The sequence below is a fragment of the Toxotes jaculatrix genome, chromosome 5, assembly GCF_017976425.1.
Source record: "Toxotes jaculatrix isolate fToxJac2 chromosome 5, fToxJac2.pri, whole genome shotgun sequence".
Classification (NCBI taxonomy): Eukaryota; Metazoa; Chordata; class Actinopteri; family Toxotidae; genus Toxotes; species Toxotes jaculatrix.
Genome location: NC_054398.1, coordinates 9,102,926 through 9,123,027, shown reverse-complemented (window position 1 = coordinate 9,123,027; position 20,102 = coordinate 9,102,926). Strand labels below are relative to the sequence as shown.

At 42.2% G+C, this 20,102-nt stretch overlaps 1 protein-coding gene across 2 annotated transcripts in view; it reads right to left on the bottom strand.

The window, feature by feature from the left end:
- Positions 1 to 19,589, bottom strand: part of abcc8 (ATP-binding cassette, sub-family C (CFTR/MRP), member 8) — a 50,148-nt gene extending 30,559 nt beyond the window's left edge. For both annotated transcript variants that reach the window (XM_041038097.1, XM_041038096.1), the window contains exons 1-9: positions 19,569 to 19,589; positions 16,336 to 16,498; positions 14,067 to 14,208; positions 12,446 to 12,567; positions 10,648 to 10,814; positions 8,395 to 8,637; positions 5,051 to 5,239; positions 2,791 to 2,955; positions 2,519 to 2,674 (exon numbers count right to left, since the gene is read on the bottom strand). In XM_041038097.1, the coding sequence (XP_040894031.1) occupies positions 2,519 to 2,674; positions 2,791 to 2,955; positions 5,051 to 5,239; positions 8,395 to 8,637; positions 10,648 to 10,814; positions 12,446 to 12,567; positions 14,067 to 14,208; positions 16,336 to 16,498; positions 19,569 to 19,589 (1,368 nt within the window). The remainder of the gene's footprint in view (positions 1 to 2,518; positions 2,675 to 2,790; positions 2,956 to 5,050; positions 5,240 to 8,394; positions 8,638 to 10,647; positions 10,815 to 12,445; positions 12,568 to 14,066; positions 14,209 to 16,335; positions 16,499 to 19,568) is intronic.
- Positions 19,590 to 20,102: the final 513 nt, after the last annotated feature.

The window sequence follows — 20,102 nt, the reverse complement described above, 5'->3', positions numbered from 1 at the left end:
TGAAATATTTATCAAAATTAAGCTTTCTTCATCCTCCATTGCTCAGGTTATTCAGTATGCAGTAAAACTCTCTCTCTCTAAGGGAGAAGACTCATGTTTCCACCTGTCATTGGCCCCTTTCCAGCCTCCCACCATCTTTTGGCACCACACTGAGCATGTGCTGGATTCAGAAATCCCCAGGACACTCAGAACCAGATGGAGATGGATGCGGCATTTCTCACACACACACACACACACACACACACACACACTCTCCTTTATCTGTCACAGGATAATGGGTGCCACAGGGGGCGAGGTGGGTGATGGTTTATTTCCTTTGTAATAACTCTATTAAAAGCGATGCCTTTCACCAGTAGCTGAGGTGTGAGTCATTCGAGAACCATGATGTTTGACATGGCAATGTACAGTCACAGAGCCATGAAATCCCACACAGCTTCTGTCAGCTTCTCACCTGAATCACACCTGATTTAACAGTGTGCTGTTGTTGAATTTCCCTCAGCACTTCAAGAACTACTTTACTCTGCTGCTGATGTTTTTGGAAGTGGTCCCAGTGGGCATTTTATCTGCAGAACAGCCTTTTATTTAATTGTTTGGTACATAAAATGTCCAAACTGTGAAAATTGTCCATCACAGTTTCTTAAAGCTCAAGTTGAAGTGGTCAAATTGCTTGTTTTGTCTCAACAAACCCACCAAAATCTAAAGATATTCAGTTTACTATCACATGATATGAAAAAGCAGCAAATCCTCACAATGAAAAGCTGGAGTTATGGATTTAAGTTTCTGTCAATCATCCAATCAAGTAATCAACTAATCAACAAATCATTTTTGCTTTACATGACTTTACATATCTGCTCTGTAGATACTGTTAGGTATCTACAGGTAACTCAAAATGTCTGCTGTGCAAAAACAAAAAAACATTCATAGATAACAAGAAGGTTTAACCAAGTTAAAGAGCTATAGAAAACGACTGACACATCTGAGATCACTGGCGAACTTCAAAAGCCCCAGTGACATGTCCCATCAGAGAAGGAGGCAGTAAAAATTCATTCACAGTTTGAGTTTGGCCCAGACAGTCAGGTACAGACAGAGAATACTAATACAGTCAGACCTCAGAGGAACAGTCTGCTCCTGTCCTTTTATCCATAAATATAACATCCGAATTTTGGCTTAGAGTTTGTATCAATACCTTTACCTTTACTGTCTCATTCGTTTTCGTTTTCTTTCTGTGTTTGATTCCCTGAAGTCATACAAAATGTTATGTGGCTGTTTTGGGCCCTGGGACTGTCATATTTTTAACATCTCAAAATCATAATCTGCTCCAAATCTCCATTTCCTTCTCTAGTTTGCTTTGTTCTTGAGCTTAGTCTCTAATCAAAAGGTCTGTAAATGAACATAACGAAGCAGCAGTAGGTGTATGTGTGAACTGTATTTCTATTTAAAGCAAAACTGTTTTCACATTTAAAATGGATGAAATGCTGGAGGTTAGAGGGAGGAAGGACACAACAGGTAATTATGACTTGAAAATTTTAGATTCTGGATAGATAAAGAGAGATAAGGGGGGAAAGAACAGAAGAAGGAAAGAAAGTTCAATTTCAAACACAGCAGATTTACTGGCATAATGAACATCCGTGGGAAACTAACTGACCTCCAGGGTTTGCTGAAATTGCATTTTTATTATTTACCAGTTTTCAACTCCAGTTTCTCCTGAGAACTTAATGGTTTGTGAATAATAGCATTGATTCTACAGTACTGGATGTCATGAATTACTCAACCCACTTATAGGACAACATTACAAAGAATGAAGGTCACAGGGTTACAATCGACTGCACACGTTTGCAGTAAATCTGTTCTAACTCCCACAGGGGCTGTAACACCTGACGCCCCGTTTTCTGCCTTGGCCTACTGTGTGAGTCTGATGGGAAAAGACAAACACAATGCACAGAAAGATACACAACAATGAAGGCAACTTGCAGCACCATACAGCACAGAAATATCGAGTGAAAGAAAATGTAGGGTAACACCTTTCAGACACAGCTTACTGAAGGTCAACTCAAAGAAAACGGTGCAACAACATAAAGAGCAATGCAATGACACAAAAGCAGCAAAATGGCAAAAAGGGAAGCTGTTAATACTTGTCTCAAGGGATCAAGGCATAGCAATAGATGTGCACCTTCTCGCTGTGATTCGGGGTTATGATGACTACAGAGATAACAAACGAGTCCTTCAACCTAAACAACAATATGGATCATTTGTCTCCACCCTCAGATACAATCTATAGGAGCGTACAAAAGGAAGGCATAATGGACCCTCAGCATCATGGTAACAATTTCAGATACACGGTTAAGGTTGTGGAACAGTCATAGTTTGGTTAGGTTTAAGAGAAAATCGTAGTTGGGGTATAAATATTACTTCATCAAGGTTAGAGGACCTTCATTGTCGTGGTTACAATAATAAGCATGGGAAACAAACGGCACGGTAGACTTTAAACCTGGCTTAATACCCTGGACGTGTGTCTTACCTGTACTGGCATGGCCCACAGGTTAGGACAGAGGAAGAAGAACCACATGAGCTGGTTGGTATCTATTGCAACCAGGTTGCAGATCTGAGCCACAGTTAGCTCGCCCATGGACATATTCGAGGTACACAGACGCATGATCTTGTTGTAGATTTTCGTCTGGGGAGAGGACAGCCACATCGATATCCATATGAACACACAGTAGAACTTCAATAAACCCATGAATGTTTGGATAAAAGTCACGTGTCACTTGGAGAGTTTCTCTGAAATCATACCTGTATGGCCCCACGCAGGTTGATGCCTGTTTCAATGGCCACATAGTAGGAGGCCTGGAGGAAGGTCCTCTGCAGGAGCAGGGCCAAGAAGAGCAGCACAGCCAGCACATATGCATTCTCCAGAAACTCTTTGGAGGAAATGAAATAGATACCGAGCAACCTCATCTGGAAGCACAGACAGGTGGGGAGAAAGGGGGGATAGAGATATCGACTGATTTGTCATTGTTAGTCAGACAGGAACCTCAGCAAGGCCACTCACACAGGGTGAACTCTGCAGGACTGGATTTGATTTGGAAAGTTTCTGTCCATAATGAATTTTCAACTAAAATTGCTCCTGTTTATTATTTCAAAATTCGAAAGCAGCAGCATCCATTTAAAAAATATTATTACCATTTCACAGCAGGCGACTATACTGCATGTGAAACTCAATCAAACTGACCCGAAGTGGAGCCCTCAGAGCGTGTGGAGCATGAGTTGGAAACCAAAGCAGAACGTGGTTCAGCCACAGTGACGGACACGGCATCCAATTCAAAGACAGATTCATTTTCCATCGGGTAGAGATCATTCTCCCACGAGGGATTACAAATTATTGATTAGGAATGTGCCTCAACTCAACATCAAATCATCCTTGAAATTTCTCTTTCCGATCGCTTTCACATTCCATCCACATCCCACTCTCTGTAAAACCAGAAACACAATCCTGCCATAGACTTATGGGTTGAAATTGTCACTATTTTACAAAGAGGCCTATTTTCAGTCTTCTCTCAAAACTGACACACTGTCGAGAACAACTTTGAGTTCTTGACAAGTCTACCATTTAGCTCTGCATCGCATGGATGTGACTTTCAAACAAATAATTCTTGCAGAGTTAATATTACAGAAGGATGTCTGAGTGGCTGTCTCATGTGGCAGTGTGCCCTGTGTGGAATCTAAGACAGTGCCAGCAGCAATAAGTCTCATAAATATTTAACAGGGCTTGAATTAGTGCACCATCGGGCAGGTGTACTGGAGAGAGGGCATCATAGGCGTCTCATCAAACTGTGTGACTTTTGAGAGGCAGCAGGAAGCCATGAGACGTCGCTGTAATGTCTGCTGAAGATGTTTTTCTCTCTGAATTCTAAACTCAATTCTCTGTTAATCTGTGCCAATATAACCATGTCTATACTCCATATTGTCACTGAGAGTTTGCTATGTTACGTGTACATGTTGAGACTTTACCAAGCAAAGCCTGGACCTTCTTGATTATGTCTTCATGTTTTGCTGCTGCAGCACACAGATGACATTGGCTGACAAATAAAAGTGAAGAAATGAAGGTATAACCTGGTTACTGCAGGTAACAGACTGACAGGTGAGACTCTCTAATATGATTTCTGAGTGAGATCCATGGTGAAAACACAACAACACTGGAGCCAAGATAAATTCTGTCAAATTGTATTACAGTCTCTATTTCTGAAGTTGAACAAAGTGAAAGTGAAAGTGAAGCTAGGTAAATAAATAATGATTATCATTTGAGACGGAATATTGAAGCCTGTAAAAGGGAAATTTCTTAATTTTTGGTTTTGGTTTTACTTGTTCACTTCCTGTCTGTGTTCTTCTCTCTGCTTTGAAGTGGGTGTTTGTTGTTTGTTGCAAATACTGTCAGTTAAATCTGATCAAACCACACCCACACAGTCCTAATGAAGAAGACTTTGAATGTTAAGTTTTAAAGAGGATCCTTTTCTCCCCCTAAACTTTAAATTATAGAGCTGCTTTTTTAGCCAAAAATACTTTGAAACCAAGTTTTCACTAAGACACAACAGCAGTTACCAGTGTCTGAGGAAGAGATTTTTTTTTTTAAACTGCAGTCAAAGAAAAAAGGTGAAGACTGATTTGTCTTTGCAAAGAAAACAATATGATGTTTGACTACCAGGTGACGCCATAATCATGAAAAAATTATTCAGTTAAGTTAAAAATCATGGTGTGATATGGCAAAACACACACAATGGACTTAAACTGCATTTGACCTGTCCACTCCACACCCAGTCCATCTTGTTGTATATTCACTCAAGAACATGTCTAAATGTGTTAAAATGCTCTAAACTGAAGGTTTATTTACTTGCACTGTAGCTTATGATCATCAATGATCTTCATTAAATGGGGTATATAACATGTTATCACAACTCACTTGCGTTAAAGAAAGCAAATAACAAATTCAGCAGCCATTTAATTTCCTGTCTTATATTATCCTACTGCATTAATGACAGTATGGTTGACCCCTCACCGGCTGCTGAATGGTGCGGTTGTCCTTGCTGATGTGGTGGACAATGCCAGAGATGCAGAGCGGACCGGCAAAGCCCAGCAGGTCGGCCAGGAAGCGGAATGTGATGCTGAGGATGAGAGGTCTGCCAAACGCTTTCCTCAAGGCCTGCCAGATCCACTTTGGACCCTGGGGTGCCGTGCCCTGAGGCCTCTGAAGAACAGACAGGGACAGAGGTAAGAAAATATCAGCATACTGAGCGAATACACTGAGGAGAAATTGGATGGTATTTCACAACACCAAACACTGCAGAGCCATTTCTCTGTGAAGCTGAACTGGCAGCAAGAAACAAAAGAAAAAAGAAACTAGGTTAGACAACACAAGCCTGCTAACAGAGCAAGAGGAAGTAATTGCTTGAACATAAAAGCTGAATCGACACCATTAGCTCAAGAGCCAGTCCACCACTGTAACATAGCCCTGCAAAATGAGGTCAAGTTCAGAGTTTCCATCCTCCGCACTGCTGCTGCTGCTACATCGTGGGATGTGGTGATTAATGGCGACATTCACAGTGGAGCTCAGTCAGTCATGACGCCGACAGTGCTGCAGAGGATGAGGATTAAACAGTAATTGAAAAAGGAGTTAATGGGTCTCAGATTACTTAAAATGACAGAGAATCTTAAGACACTAACAATCACTTTGAGAGTTAAACAGATTTCCAAGCCAGCCTGGAAGAGCCGCTGATCTCAATTCATATTCATTAATAATGTCCAAAATATATTAACTTCATAAACAGCACAACAGCTTGGCTCAGTGAGTCCATTAGCAACGATCAGAGGAAAACATCTGGACTGTCACGGTGCAGTAAACACTCCCAGAGAATTTCAGTGTGTGTGTGTATGTGTGTGTTTTTATACGTGTGGTTGTGTGTGTGCTTCTCTGTGAACATGACTGAGTCATTCTCAGAACTGTGAGAACAGACGTGACCATTTTCATGTATCTCTGTTTTTCCATTAGAGCTCATAAAAAGCATCAGCCTTACACAATGTGTCACTGTGCACATCTCATACACACACACACACACACACACACACACACACACACACAAACATACAGAAACACATGTCCTTTCTTTCTACCTTAGGTTCAAACAACAGGGTGGAGGATGTTTCATTCTCACACATGCAGAGTGAAACTAGCTTCCCATGAAGTGCAGTGCTTTCACCCCCACAGGGGTCGGGATGTCGCCTCGTTCACAGTAGAATGGGAATGACCCGGTGTCTCTGGGCTCTCCTCTAAGTGCCCCACCCCCCACCCCCCCCAACCTCTCCACTGGGATCTCTCAATCTCTCTCATCCCTCGCTCCTGCCGGAAGGAAGTGGGGTTGCGTTCACACCGGACGCACACGCATCAGTGACGAATCTCTGTGACCTTCCAAACACTGGAAAACGATGACCCTGTAGAGGAGGCCCTTCACCCCAGACTCCTGACACGTGCTCCAAAAGTGAGACGGGAGAGAGGAAGAATAAAACGAGGAAACATCCTCAGCTTGGCCTACGTTAATGAGACTGGAAGAACACTGCCTCAGGGTGAGAGCAGTGATCTCAAAGGAGAGTAGAAAAAGACAGGAGGGACAGAAGCTCTGTTTCATCAGGCAGTTCAATTCTCTGGCAAACAGATTAGATTTTCTTAATAACTGAAAAATTGATTTCTTTTCATGCTTTTCAACTTTCTAGGGAATATAATTTGGAAGAGCAGCTCTGAAAGCTGACCTGTATATCAACTTTGTAAAAGAACAGAGAAAAAAATATCTGTATTTCACGTCATATATTTTTGTATATTTTCAAAATGCTAGTTTTAACATTTCAGAACAGTGCTCTTTGTTTATATTTTTCCCAACTAAACATCAGGGAAACTGACCTACAACCACCCTTACTGTTGTTAATACTGAACAGCATTCAGCCATCCATCACTCCCCTGTTAAAAGCCCTGGTTAAGAGTCACAGTGGGTGAAGTAACCAAGAGCACCCTCGCAGCTCGCCCACAGGTGTGGAGTTTCTAGTTTACCTTACTTGCATGTCTCTGGATGTTAGCAAGAATTCTGATAACATTCAGACCCAACACAGAAACGGTGAACACTAGAGTCCAACGCTCAAGGGTAGATAGAGATAACTGGTTAGGGTAAGGTTGTAAGACACGAGAGGCTAGTTGTAGGGTGAAGGGTAGGTTCAGGCAAAGGGAAGCAGACACTCCCAGAGCACTGGAATCTAACACCAACCACACAGAAATGCCCCGAGCCAGCAAGCAAATTAAAACTATACATGGCAACAGTGCTGACTAATGAGCCACTGTGCCACCCCTTGTATTCAAAGTTGAAATATTTTATCAGCCTCATTCACATTCATAGAGGAGCAATGATATTAGAAACACTTTCCAGTATACAGAAGCACAATCCAGTCCAACACCACCAAAAACAGCACTCCCAGTGATGACAGTGAAGGAACCATGGTAAATACTGTGATCTATATGTTGTAATATGAGAGGTAATTACAGGACAGAGAGAGAGAGAATAAGCCTGAGCATGTGTACACGTGTGCGTATTTACAGGCAGTGTGACATTTACGTGTTTACACTATTGACTAATCATCTCTGTGACGTCTGAATACAGTTTTAATAGTCCCAGTCCAGCTAGAACTGAGTCATCATAGGACAGAGATCAACTTTTTTTTTTATGAGAACAGCTGTGTCAAAAAAAAAAAAAAGCATGAAAGATACAAGTTGATCCCTTGATGATAGGAAAAAGACAGTAGCAGTTTTCTGCTGTTTGTTGGTTGCCGAAGAATGTTTGATTTAAATAACATAGGGACCCTTAACATGGAGACATTTGTTCTGGTATTTGTGTACAAAATGGCTAAACATCTAGCTTCTGACGGAAACTAGACTTGATGGGTAAAACAGCCCAATACTATTGCTCCCTTTATTCAGATTTCTTTTCCAACACGCCAATCATCTTGTTACTTTCCGTGGCCATCTGCACCAGCGCCTGATACATCCATAATTATTTATTCAGCACCAATGACGCAGCGAAGAGAGTGATGCTTCTGATTTTTACCACATCATCTACAAGATCTCAGATCTCAAGAAGTGCAATGAAATTTGAAATCAAACTTGGTTCACTCCCGCATATTAAAAGATGAGGGAAAATTTTTGTGTTCCCTCTTGGTGGCTGAATTAATGTTTCGTGTGAAGTGTGTGGTCTTTTGGTGCCTTTTCACACTCATCTGTGGGTTAAGTTGATCCAAGCACTAGACAGCAATCCCATCCTGTTATCAAAGTTTAGCAACATTAAACCGGTCAGTTGGCGAACTAACCTTCTGGTCTTCGAAGGCCGTGCGTAACTTTATGTAGTTTGTGAGCGCTCTCATTGCAATGGGTAGTTTGCCGATGACCTTGAGGTCGATGGGTCGTCTGTGGGCGGAGGTAATGAACGTGTTCATCCACCAGTAGGTGGCTTTGGACAACAGGTTAACGAAGGGCTGCAGGAAACGAACACCCAGGTCCTGAAGGTCCTCGGGAGGCTTCACCTCTGTGGGATTGGCGAAACACATGTAGCGCTGTGAGAGAGAAAAAAAAAAACAAAACACACAAAGAAGTTTGATTTTTCATGCAACTACATGTGTCCTCTGCAATGACCTGAAAACCAAGGGTGAATTGTGCAAACATGCAACCACCGATTAGACATTCTTTGAAATAGAAACATCAACTCATCTGTGACAACATCTGTGGAGATAATAATTGTAATTTTCCCCATACTATATAGGAGAGCTACAACATAATGGCTATGACAGTGGAAAACACATTTATTGGTGGGGATAATTACAGCTGCTGCAAGATGAATTGTCTCTATTTCGTATTAATTCCAGGTTGTCTCATAGCACTATAGCAAGTGCTAGATCTTGGCAAAGCTTAGTACATCACATTTTCTTTTCATTCCACTTTCACAAGCATTGAACTGGAGCCTTTACAATGAGAAAAGATCAACAGAATAGAACAAACTGAAAAGGACAGACATGATGCAGAGGAACTTAACTCAAACAGGGTATTATGTCAAGACGAAAGAGTGAAACAGAGTCAGCAGAGATGGGTAATGTGTGTTTTTAAGATTTATAGAAAATAGGTTAGTGACTGATTGATGAACACACACACAAAAAAAACACGCTACATAGGTCTGACAATACTCTATTTTTAAAATGATCTATTTTCATAGATTTGTTTGAAAATGGGCCAATAGAACAATATTCATTAATTATAGTTTGCAAATTCATGTTTTACAGCATATTAATTAATAAAATCTGACTGAACAATTGGACAGATTAGTGATTTGAGGGGATTATTGAAAAGGTGATGCAACAATTCTTAAAATAATGTTTAATCCTAACGAGACAATTGCAAAAAAATATATACTGGGAAATTTGAACTCCTATGATATCCTGTGCTGTTACAAAATGGACTACATAGATATAATTTAATAAAAATGCTCTAGCAAATAGTTTTGACACAGCTTGTGCTTCTAGAGACCAAGAGCAAGGTATGACGGGAGAATCAAAGTCCTTGCTGCTCACTGAGGGGAGTCAGATCCAGAAACAGATGTGTGCTCAGTGCAGAGGTTAACAGAGACAAACACACTCTGAAGGAAGGGGGCTGGGGGGTACACCTCTGACATTTTCTCGTTCATGTTCAAAAAGGGTAAATGTCAAAAAATGAATAACTGAATAATCAATCAACACATTACAGCCAGAAACATGAAAAGAGAGGACCATACAGGCTCATCCCACTTTCACTGATCACATTTCAGTCACTGTTTTGTGTTGCCATAAAATTTGGTAAAGGCATTCATTTCTTCAGTGTGTCCAATAGTTTGGTTTATGACCAAATTCTTGCAAAACTAATAATATTCCCATTAGCCTCAGCTGCACTTTCTGTTAGTGCAGCTGCTAGTGCTAATCAGCAAATGTCAGCATTCTAATACACTAAGCTAAGATGGTGAATATGGTAAACATCAACATGTTAGCACTGTCACAGTGAGTATGCTTGTGTTATCATTTAGCTCAAAGCACCACCGTACAGGCTCATAGAGCTGCTGGCATGACTGAAGAGTTGTGTTGCAACATTCTTCTTTAAATGTTTGTGTTTTTGCTCCTGTATGTATATAATTTGTCATTATTGCCGGCACAAAGCAATCAAAGACAGAAAGCTGGAAACAAAACTGCAAGAATTCAGAGATTTCATGAAAAATGGTTTTATGGGATTCCTAATATCACCTCCACATCTTGCTATTGGCTAACATTCATGAAACTGCAGTGACAGCCACCACTATCACATGCACCAACATAAACATGACCTTGACAGCTCAATGTGAGTGAGAAGGAAAAACAAACAAACATGTAGCATCATTGGATCCAACCTATTTTTAACATCAGCTTTACTGATCACTGACCACTGGAGCCGTTTGGTTTTCAGACTAAAAGGAGAGGTGACCGTATCTAAGAACAGGCAGTAGTCAGACGGGTACACATGCCTGCACACACGTGACGATACACACACACAGACATAGATACACTGACCCTGCCCAGGATGACATTGATCTCCACAGCTAGTAGGAGGCCATAGAGCAGCACCAGCAGTCCAGTGATGCAGTAGCGTAGTTGCCTGGGGCCGATGCCATGCTCGGTGTATTTAGCGAACTTGATGGTTTTCATGGTGAAGGCCAGCACCCAATAGATCAGCAGGGCTGTGGAGATTTAGGCAGGGATCAGAGAGACACGGTAAATCACAGGACAAGCCTAAAAGATAAATAACCCGACTGCAGATAGAGCACATCAGAGCTGGAGTTTTAATTTAAGGTTTATTATCACTGTTAAATCAGTTTGTCTGAAACCGGATTTGTGCAATATCCAAGCACACTTTGTCACAGGCTGACAAGTAGAGCCATGGCACAGCTGATGTTGCTACTTGTTTTTAAATGTTTGACTGTTTCTTGAGTAGGCATCATTTCATTTCTTTCAGTTATTCAGCTACAATGACAACTTGCAAAATATACGTTCTGATGTCAGCTGTATTTGTTTTCTACCCTGCTCTTCTCCCTGTCCTCCTCTCCTCAGGTCAGTCTAACAGCTGTCAAGGTCAACACCTTAAATCCAGTAAATAGCAGGTAAGTCAATTGTCTATACTCCATGAGGATTCTTTGATAGAGTCACATCGTGTCGTTTCAACAGGTTTATTGGAGCAAATATTGAGAGACCGATTGTGAAAACACTGATAAAAGATGACTGTCGTCAGGGAATGATTACACAGCGAGGTAACAGAGAATCCAGATCATATACTCAGACTCTGCAGCAGGCTCATTTACAGCATGCACTTATTTGTAATGATCTACACTGTGATGATAGTATCAGCATGAGAGTCAATGGCAGAATCTCGATTTAGAGGGTTAATCCCTGTTCATGCAGTAATGAACCGAGCCCCGCTCTTCCACGTCTCCTCAAGAGACTGACTGTGACATGGAGACCCCAGAAGCCGAAGGCGGCTCAGCGACGTAATGTGAATAGCGAGTAAGGCATCGAGAGCTGAGCACAGATGAGTAAATGATGCGTGATGAGGAAAATGAATGGTTGAAGAGTAGCAACAGGGTGATCATTACCGAGTTATGTGAGAGAAACTAAGAGAGAAACTAGAGAGAAACTAGTGTAATATTTGATGTGAAATAACATTTTACAGATACATTTCCAGTAAATGGGTGAGATATAAATGTATAAACAGATATAACTGTTTGACAGCTTAACAAAAATACAGTGTATGTTCTCATGTATTTCTTATTTCACAATAAAGAAATGATCTTATTTTATTATAGTTCACTCATTCTTCCAGGGCCATAAAGAATTGTAATGAACATAATTACAAGCAAGAACTATTCATGACCATGAATAATGAACACGAACAACAAGACCTGTGCAAATCTTTCAAGTAAAACTCATTTTCTTGATGAAAAGTGACAATTAATATCTACCTAGAGCAGTACCATTGCACTAAATGATATTGCACTCAATCATTTTGCAATCTTATCTGAGGGTAATGAACCATTCATCTGGAAATGGCTGCATTGACCCTGTTGCTCTCTTGTATAATTCTATCATCCTGAAAAGCTCATGCAGCTTTAATCTGTTGTTATTCTGGACTAAAAGTTCAAAAAGTTGACAAGGGTCAGTTTCTGTTGCTATTACAGAGTTTAGTTAATCCTGGTTTTACAAGCCCTGATCACTGTTCAGTAATGTTTTCATAAGACTTAATCAAATTTTGACGCTTGTTTGAAACCCTGACTGAGAGACCAACAGCAAAGGGTATATATGGTAAAGAATACAGTACCTAATAGTAGTTTGGGGAAGTTGGAGGTCTCGATGTTATGATAGTAGACAATAGAGGTGATGCCAGCCATGAAGGCCAGACCTGCAGGCATGTACAGGTGAAGATGAAGAGATTGGCTGAACCTGCAAATGAATGTCAGATGGAGGAGGAAAAGGTTTAGAGTAAGCACAAAAAAAAGACACACAAATTTATAACATTGATGAGGCAAAATAGCAGGGACATCAGGGTTTGAAGAGTTTGGCCACTAACCAGTGTGGCAATTCTGTCCTCGTTAACCAGAGCAACTCATTACTTTTAGATGTATTGTAGTGTTTGTGTGTCCATGTGATGCAGGTGCACACACATACAGACAGACATAAACAACCATCCTGGGATTTTCAGCAAAGCACTGAAGTCAGTGTGAAAAGCTCAGTGAAGTGGCAAGCAGATGGAGAGCTCTTCTATTCACTTCAGTTACAATCACTCAAATGTGATTACCCGCCACCAATCTGCAAACAAATGGCTAAATAGTAATCCTGAGAGTTTACTGGGCCCTGTTATGCATGGACACACTACACTGGACAACAACAGGAAGCATAGGGTCCAGACAGAATGGAGGAGGGAGAAGCAGATAATAAGGAGCAGTGGGATTTAAAGAGAGTGATAAAGAGAGAGAGACAACAGAGATGGATTCTCTATCCAGCTGTGGCTCCCTGTGTCTCTCCATGCGTAAACCCTACGTTTGGCACCTCAATCCTCTCATTATACCCTGCAGTCTGAGACCATTTTCCCAGACCCTACTCTATAGCTATATAGTATATAGTTTAAAAAAAAAGAAGCCCATGAGCACACGTTTAGAAACAAATTCTGGGTTTATAGGCAGAGTAGGAATGAACTGTATGAATATTGAGGCACGACTTTCATATTTTGTGCAGCTGGAGGAGCTCAGTCAAAAACACCTACATGTCGCTGCAGCTGGAACAGATGCTAACAAGCTAAAATTAACATCTCTGCCAGCTACTGTTTTTAACAACCATAGAAACAGAAAATAATGTACTGCTGCATTTCCGCTGCCCATATCACAAAAATGTCAACTGTTTTCTTATTCCCATGGGTAATTTTAAATTTTGAGGCCACCAATGTGTGGCCCATTGTCAACAGTCCAGGGTAAACTCTTTGCCCCAGCCACTCAGTCTCTCTCTCCCTCTCTGTGGTATATTTCCTCAGCATTGAACTGAGCAATTGCTCTCTGGAGGTAAAGTTGATAAACAGCCCTTAGCAAAGTGTTAATCATGGTCAACTGCATTCTCCTCACATTTCTGGTGTAAAACAGACAAAGATTCGATGAACAGTGAATCAGCAACACCGAGGGACCACGGCCACACAACAATGAGCAGACTCCCTTCAAGATCTAATAACGGAGCACACAAAATAAAGTGCAGTACGGATCATTATCTCACTGTGGGTTTCATCTATTCATTATGAAATACAGAACCATCTCAGAAACGAATTATGGTTAAATATTGAAGACAGAGCTTTTAAAGTGAGAAAATTTGCAGATTTTGCTAAAAATCTAAGTCACATCACCAGTGTCAGGAGATTATCACATAAAAAAAAAAAAAAAAACAGCGTCAGACAATACCCATCAGAGACGATGCCCTCTGCAATCTCACACACAAGGATGAAGAGTAGGACAAAGGTGAGAAGCCAGCGCAGGTTGTGTCCAGGAAAGTGAAGCCAGGTGCTGTGGTGGATGTGGACCTTCGAACTCTGGCTGCCCCAACCTCAAACAGGAAAAAGAAAAATATAAACATAAGAAAAATATTGACTCATTTCTACCTGAGTAGTTGTAAATTTGCACACAAAAAATAACCTTGTGCATAGTCTCTATTTATTGTAGTGTTTTCTTTTCTCCCGTGCAACCTTGGACATCATGAGCTACAAGACGAAATGCTCTCATGCTCACGGTAAGGCTGAAAGACTAACACAAGGAAACCTAAAAGGATGGGCCAGCTGGGAAGAAAGACAGCAGCCAGATTTCCTGAACCTTTTGGAGTTCAAGAAATCTGCCTTGTTATCACTGATGCTTGGCAGGCAAGGCAATGAGAGTGGCTAAAAGACTGCTGGCCTGAGACCTTTCAGTCAATTATTTTAGCTCTTGGCTGTGGCAGTTGCTTTGTCCTTTGTCCCTTCTTTTAGACAGATGTTGCTCTCAGGCAGGAAAGCAAAAATGATTCTGTCATCAAAGTGTAATCTATATTATTAGTGCGAGTCACTGCTGTCATAAGACACATTTCTGCTGATCAAATTATGTTAATGACTCCTCTGCTGTTGGCATCTGAGCTATTGGATAGTTTATCTCTCTGAAAAGCGTTGGCACAGACTGGCAACCACAAACACACAAACAGACCCAAGCACTGCATCTCTTCCTCTCTCTCTTTTTCACACATGCAAACACAAAGAACTGAGGAAGCCTCTTGGATGAGAGGCGAAATGTCTTCAAGAATCCAATACCAGATACCAGATGCCCTAGATTCAATTTTCTCTGAGAACCATGACCTGGATGACTGAGAACCTTCACAGACTTCATGCAAACACAACCAAATTCATAGCATCTGCTCAAGTACTGCGTAATATAATTAAAACACAAATCACAGTACTGACAACTGTTATTCACAGCTTCAGGTAGTCACAGTATCCGCAGAATCCCCTCACACCGGTCGCCTTGATGGGACTAGGTGAACTTACAAGCCAGCATTCTAAAGAGCAACGCATCCCGTAGCTGCAGGGCAGAATGAATGAAGAACATAGTATATAAAGAAGACCCTGGCTTAAGAGGTTTTGTCAGGCAGCTCAGGGTGAACAGAAAAGCTTTCACACCTCTGAGGTTCATCTTTGGTATCAAAATTGTTAGCGAAAGCAGCAGGGTGACAGGGGGAGAGACGGATCGCTGTAGCTTTTGGATTATCGTCTAACAAGTAGTTCAAAAGTGTCCAAACACATAAATGACAAATAAATGGAAAGCGAGTTCAGGGACAAACAACAGTGTATTAACTGTGAGTACAGTGTGTTATTGAGAAAGGCAATGTGTGTGTGTGTGGTAAATATAATTATTCAAGTACAGCAAACAACAGGAACACAGAGTCAGTGCTACAAGGCACACACACGCACACACACACACCGATGTGAGAGGGCAGATAATGAGGCCAGAGCATGTGTGGCTGTAGCAGGAGAGCATGTGCAGCGACGCAGAGCCGGTCTCTTACACACTAATAGAATGGCACGCAGCCAGGAAGGGCAGCAAAGGAGGTGTAACCCAATTCCAGCGTGGTGGCATCTGTTTGTCTGTGCACACTACATTTCATCAGAAGCACTCGGTTGCAGCTCAAGAAATAAATTTTTACGTCCTACCATACTCAGGAGGCTCGTATTTCTACTGTTGGTTATGGGGCAGCCAACACCTACGTAGAGGGTGCATTTCACTCAGGGAATGAAATGCACAGTCAAACAAGCTAATTAATAAAAATAAAAGCTAAGTGCATTAAAGTTATTAGAAACCTTAATGGAAATAAAACATTTACAAGATAGTCTTTATACAAATGTACGCTTATTTGATAGAAGATATCATGCAGTAGTTCACTGATCACATGATACAGTAAATAAGCTGATAGTGTGAAAACTGAGAAGGGCAGATAGAGAACATGTTCAAGCCCATCAGTCTTATTTCAGATCCTTGTGCTGACAGTTCATCTGAGCATGCAAAGACTTCCAAGAATCTGAGACCATTTTCCCATTCTAGTGAATGGGAAAGTGGTCTCAGACTTTTGGACCCCACTGTATGAGTATGTGTGATCTGCGTGTGGAGGTGTGGTGCGAAGAGGTTGGAGAGCTCACCTCCCAGCGACACTCACCGATGAAGAGGATGGGAAAGGTGATGAAGAGGAGGAAGACATGTGGCACCACGTTGAGCGCATCCAGGAAACAGCCGTTGTTCAGAACCCCCCCGTCCACGTTGTAGGCCACCGAGTTATTCTCGTTCCCACAGAACGCCAAGGACATGGTGGAACCGGGACTCTGCAGGGAACCGGCCAGAGGAAGAGGGGGAGGAGGAGGACCAGAGAGAGAGGAGAGATGGAGAGATTTAAAAGAGGCTCTCAGAGCATGTCGTTGCTTCAAAGGGAAGACTGACGACGTCTTCAGTGGATACCGGTAATTCCCAAAGTGACCTCCTTCCTGCTCCCTCTCAAATCCAGCTTTCAAATATCGGATCCAGTGAAAGAGGAGACAGAGGGAAGGAGGGGGAGGGAGAAGGGGTCAGAGGCAGTCACAGTCCAGAGCAGCAGCAGCTCCCTCTCCTCTCCGGCAGTCTAAGCAGCTTTCCCAGCCATGCTGGTGAGAAACATCTGCATCCCTCCTGCCTGCAGTCTGCAGGCATCCTCTAAAATTGAAGCTTCACTTGCGCGCAGCACTGCACAGCTCCACCGGAATGCATTCAGACACTCACACAGCACACGCATACACACTCAATCATGCTCCACGGCTAGAGCGGCATTCTGCAGTGCACCTTCTATTCCTGTCTCTTTGCAAACGAGAGCTCAAAGTCGACCTTGGAAGGCGAGAGCAGAGTGGGCAGAGTGTGCAGGCGAGGTGGAGGACTGAGCTACAGAGACACTAAAGGTAGGAGCGCAAGGGCGGGAGGGAACAGTGAAAGATGAAGAGAGAGAAAGGAGAGAGATGGGGGGGATGCAGCTCCTGAATGAGCAGCACCAACGTCATACAGAGGTACGTGTGAAGCATGAGCAAGCACTCTAATCTGAATCCTAAAACCACGTTTTCAGCAATTACATAACTCTACCCCACAGTCATTTATTACATTAATTAACATTGTTTCTAAAAGAAAGCAGAAAGAGCACAGTGGCGACTGAATAACTAGGCTGCGCACATGAAAAATAGTAATATAAACTATTAATGAATCCTTGGGATGCTTGAACTGTGCATCCGATCCTGCAGGGAGAGATCCCGCTGCAGCCAGTAGCAGCTGAGTTGCACAGAGGGATCAGCAAAGACCCACATGGGAGCAGATTTTGATAATCCATGTATCAACATGGACAGAACCGTGGCCTTTTCTTAGTGGTTAAAACGTTTTCTGTTTAATGTAATCCACGCCATGTTGACCTTCAAATAATAATAGCAAGGAGATAAGCTGAAATGTAATGAGCAGTTTACATCAGCGTTGGCACACACAGCTGTCAGCTGTTTCACATGCATGCGTGATATATTTAAGTTAAACGAATTTAATAAAAGATAATGTATTCATCAGTTCTTAAGTTGTATAGTGGTCCTCTGCTTGCAGTGCCATGACCTGAATTGAGAACCAGACTCAAAGTAATAAAAATATCCCTTTGCTCCTGATGGGGACCCACCAAGAACAGACATTCAACTTCGTTTCATTTCGTTTCTGTTTCGAACTGAAATGTAAGTAGTATATCTACTGATAGCACTGAAGGTATAAAACGAAACTTCTACAGGTTAAAAAAAAGTTTCCACAGGTATAAATTCAGTGTTAATATATTGGACTGTTGGACAGCCATGGACAGCCACGAGCTGTTCTCTGTGGAGCTGAAAATAATGGGAGCCTGATACTGCATGGAGAACAAGCAAACCTGCAGCAGCGTAAGACACTGGTGGCTACACAAGCACGTAACTGCATCCAGATTTCTCTGGTAGATGTGGTCAGAAGGTCAAAAAGGTATTTTTGGAAGCAATGAAATGTGTGGGAAGGAGGCGCAGGCGGGTGTAACTGAAAGTGAAGAAATTCTTGTTGTCTTTCATTTTAACTGCAGCTCTGTCCTCTCACTTCCTGTCACATATCAGTATTTGGTTTTTACTGGGAAGACCATACTTCAGCCTGTGGACAGTCGGGGGAAACACTGGATTGCGAAGAACCTTTGAAAGACTGATGTTTCGGCAAGCAACTAAATTCAATTAAAATGGCACAGCATAGCACAGACTAACCAGATGTTATGTCAGCTGGGGGGGTTCAATACTTACGGGACTGTATTTCATCTTTGACGTTGTCTTTCGCCTCAAAAGACTTCACTTTTATCATGCAGTGACCATATTATTATTCTTTCCTAAAGCTGAGATAAGAGGCTGGATTATAGTTCAGTGGTGCCCTACGTCAGAGATTAGCACTGCCCATCACTAGATTGCCTGGGGAGACCTGAAACTTCACTGTGTGTAGAGGAAAAAAATGATGAGTGGAAGAGCAGCAGCCACTTAAACACAGACTTTATAACAGCATTTAAGCAACAGCCACCAACAAAACCATTAAATATCCCAACAGCCCCAAAATAGAGACAGTGCCATTGTTATGTGGTCATGATATCACAGATACAGACAGATATGCACCAGATATAACTGACTTGGCAGGGCAGACTGTTTGTTTGTGTGTGTGTGTGTGTGTGTGTGTGTGTGTGTGTGTGTGTGTGTGTGTGTGTGTGTGTGTGTGTGTGTGTGTGTGTGCATGGCCAAAGTACTGAGATGATTTTTGTCCGTGGGAGTAAAGTGAGGGTAAGAGGTGAACAATGATTCATGCATTACTTTGTGGTATCTGTGTGAACCTCTTGTAGATCTCACCCTTACAGAGAGAGAAAGAAGAGGCAAAGTTATTTGTTCTTGTGCAGCCCATCTTTTATAAAATGTTTTCACCATCTGGCTGTGACCATTTGTTACCATAATGTAACAGCCCTCCCACCAAAACCGACACATCCAATATTTCACACTCTCCCGTAATTCGCCTCTAGAAATGAGCCCAGAATGAAACCCAGTGATGTATGATGACATTACAGTACTCACAGGGATTCCTTGACTAAATATCACATTAAATGACGTGCAACATCATTATATAGCCTCTTCTGCAATCTTTTCACTTCTCTAAAATTATGTATGCAAATGAAAACATTTATGTCCCCAGTGGATGTTCATAAATATATACTGTGAATGTGTAACTAGGAAATACTTCATGTCAAGAATGCAAACAGTACATGATGCTATGCTGTGGTGCTTACAGAGCAGTGCAGCCTATTGTTCAAAGTGGACGTATCGATCAAAGTGACCAGGTGACACATTCAGCAGCACTTACCGGTTTGTATCGTGAGATCATTGTGTTTCAGCCTCGTTTCCCTGACTCCAAGAACACTCTTCAGTGCTGTCACATCCGTCGTGTGGCTGTTAAAAGAAAGAAAAGGGGGAGATAAAAGAAAAACTCCCAAACTGCGGTCTCTCATGTGCTCAGAGTGCAGCCGACGTGTTGCTGAGCTCCTGGTGTTTGACCATCCGACTCCCAGGCAGGGAGCTGTCCCCGGTGCTGAACCCGGGGACCGAGAAGGAGGAAGTTGAGGAGGAGATGGAAGAAGGAGGTTAAGGGGCGGGGGAAAGCCGGGTGGGCGTGGGGGGTTGCAAATCTTCCACCCGAAGGCCACCTTTGGGCTCTGACATGAACCGTCGACCAGCGGGGTAGCAGGGGTAGGCGATCAGCCAAACACACCGCCGCTGAAAATGTCCGCGGACACGAGTCACGTATGCACGTATCATGATGAACCGGGAGTGGGTGACTGCACAGAGTCGTTATATAACAGTACAGTGGGATGATGCCCAGCAATGCAACACGCATGTT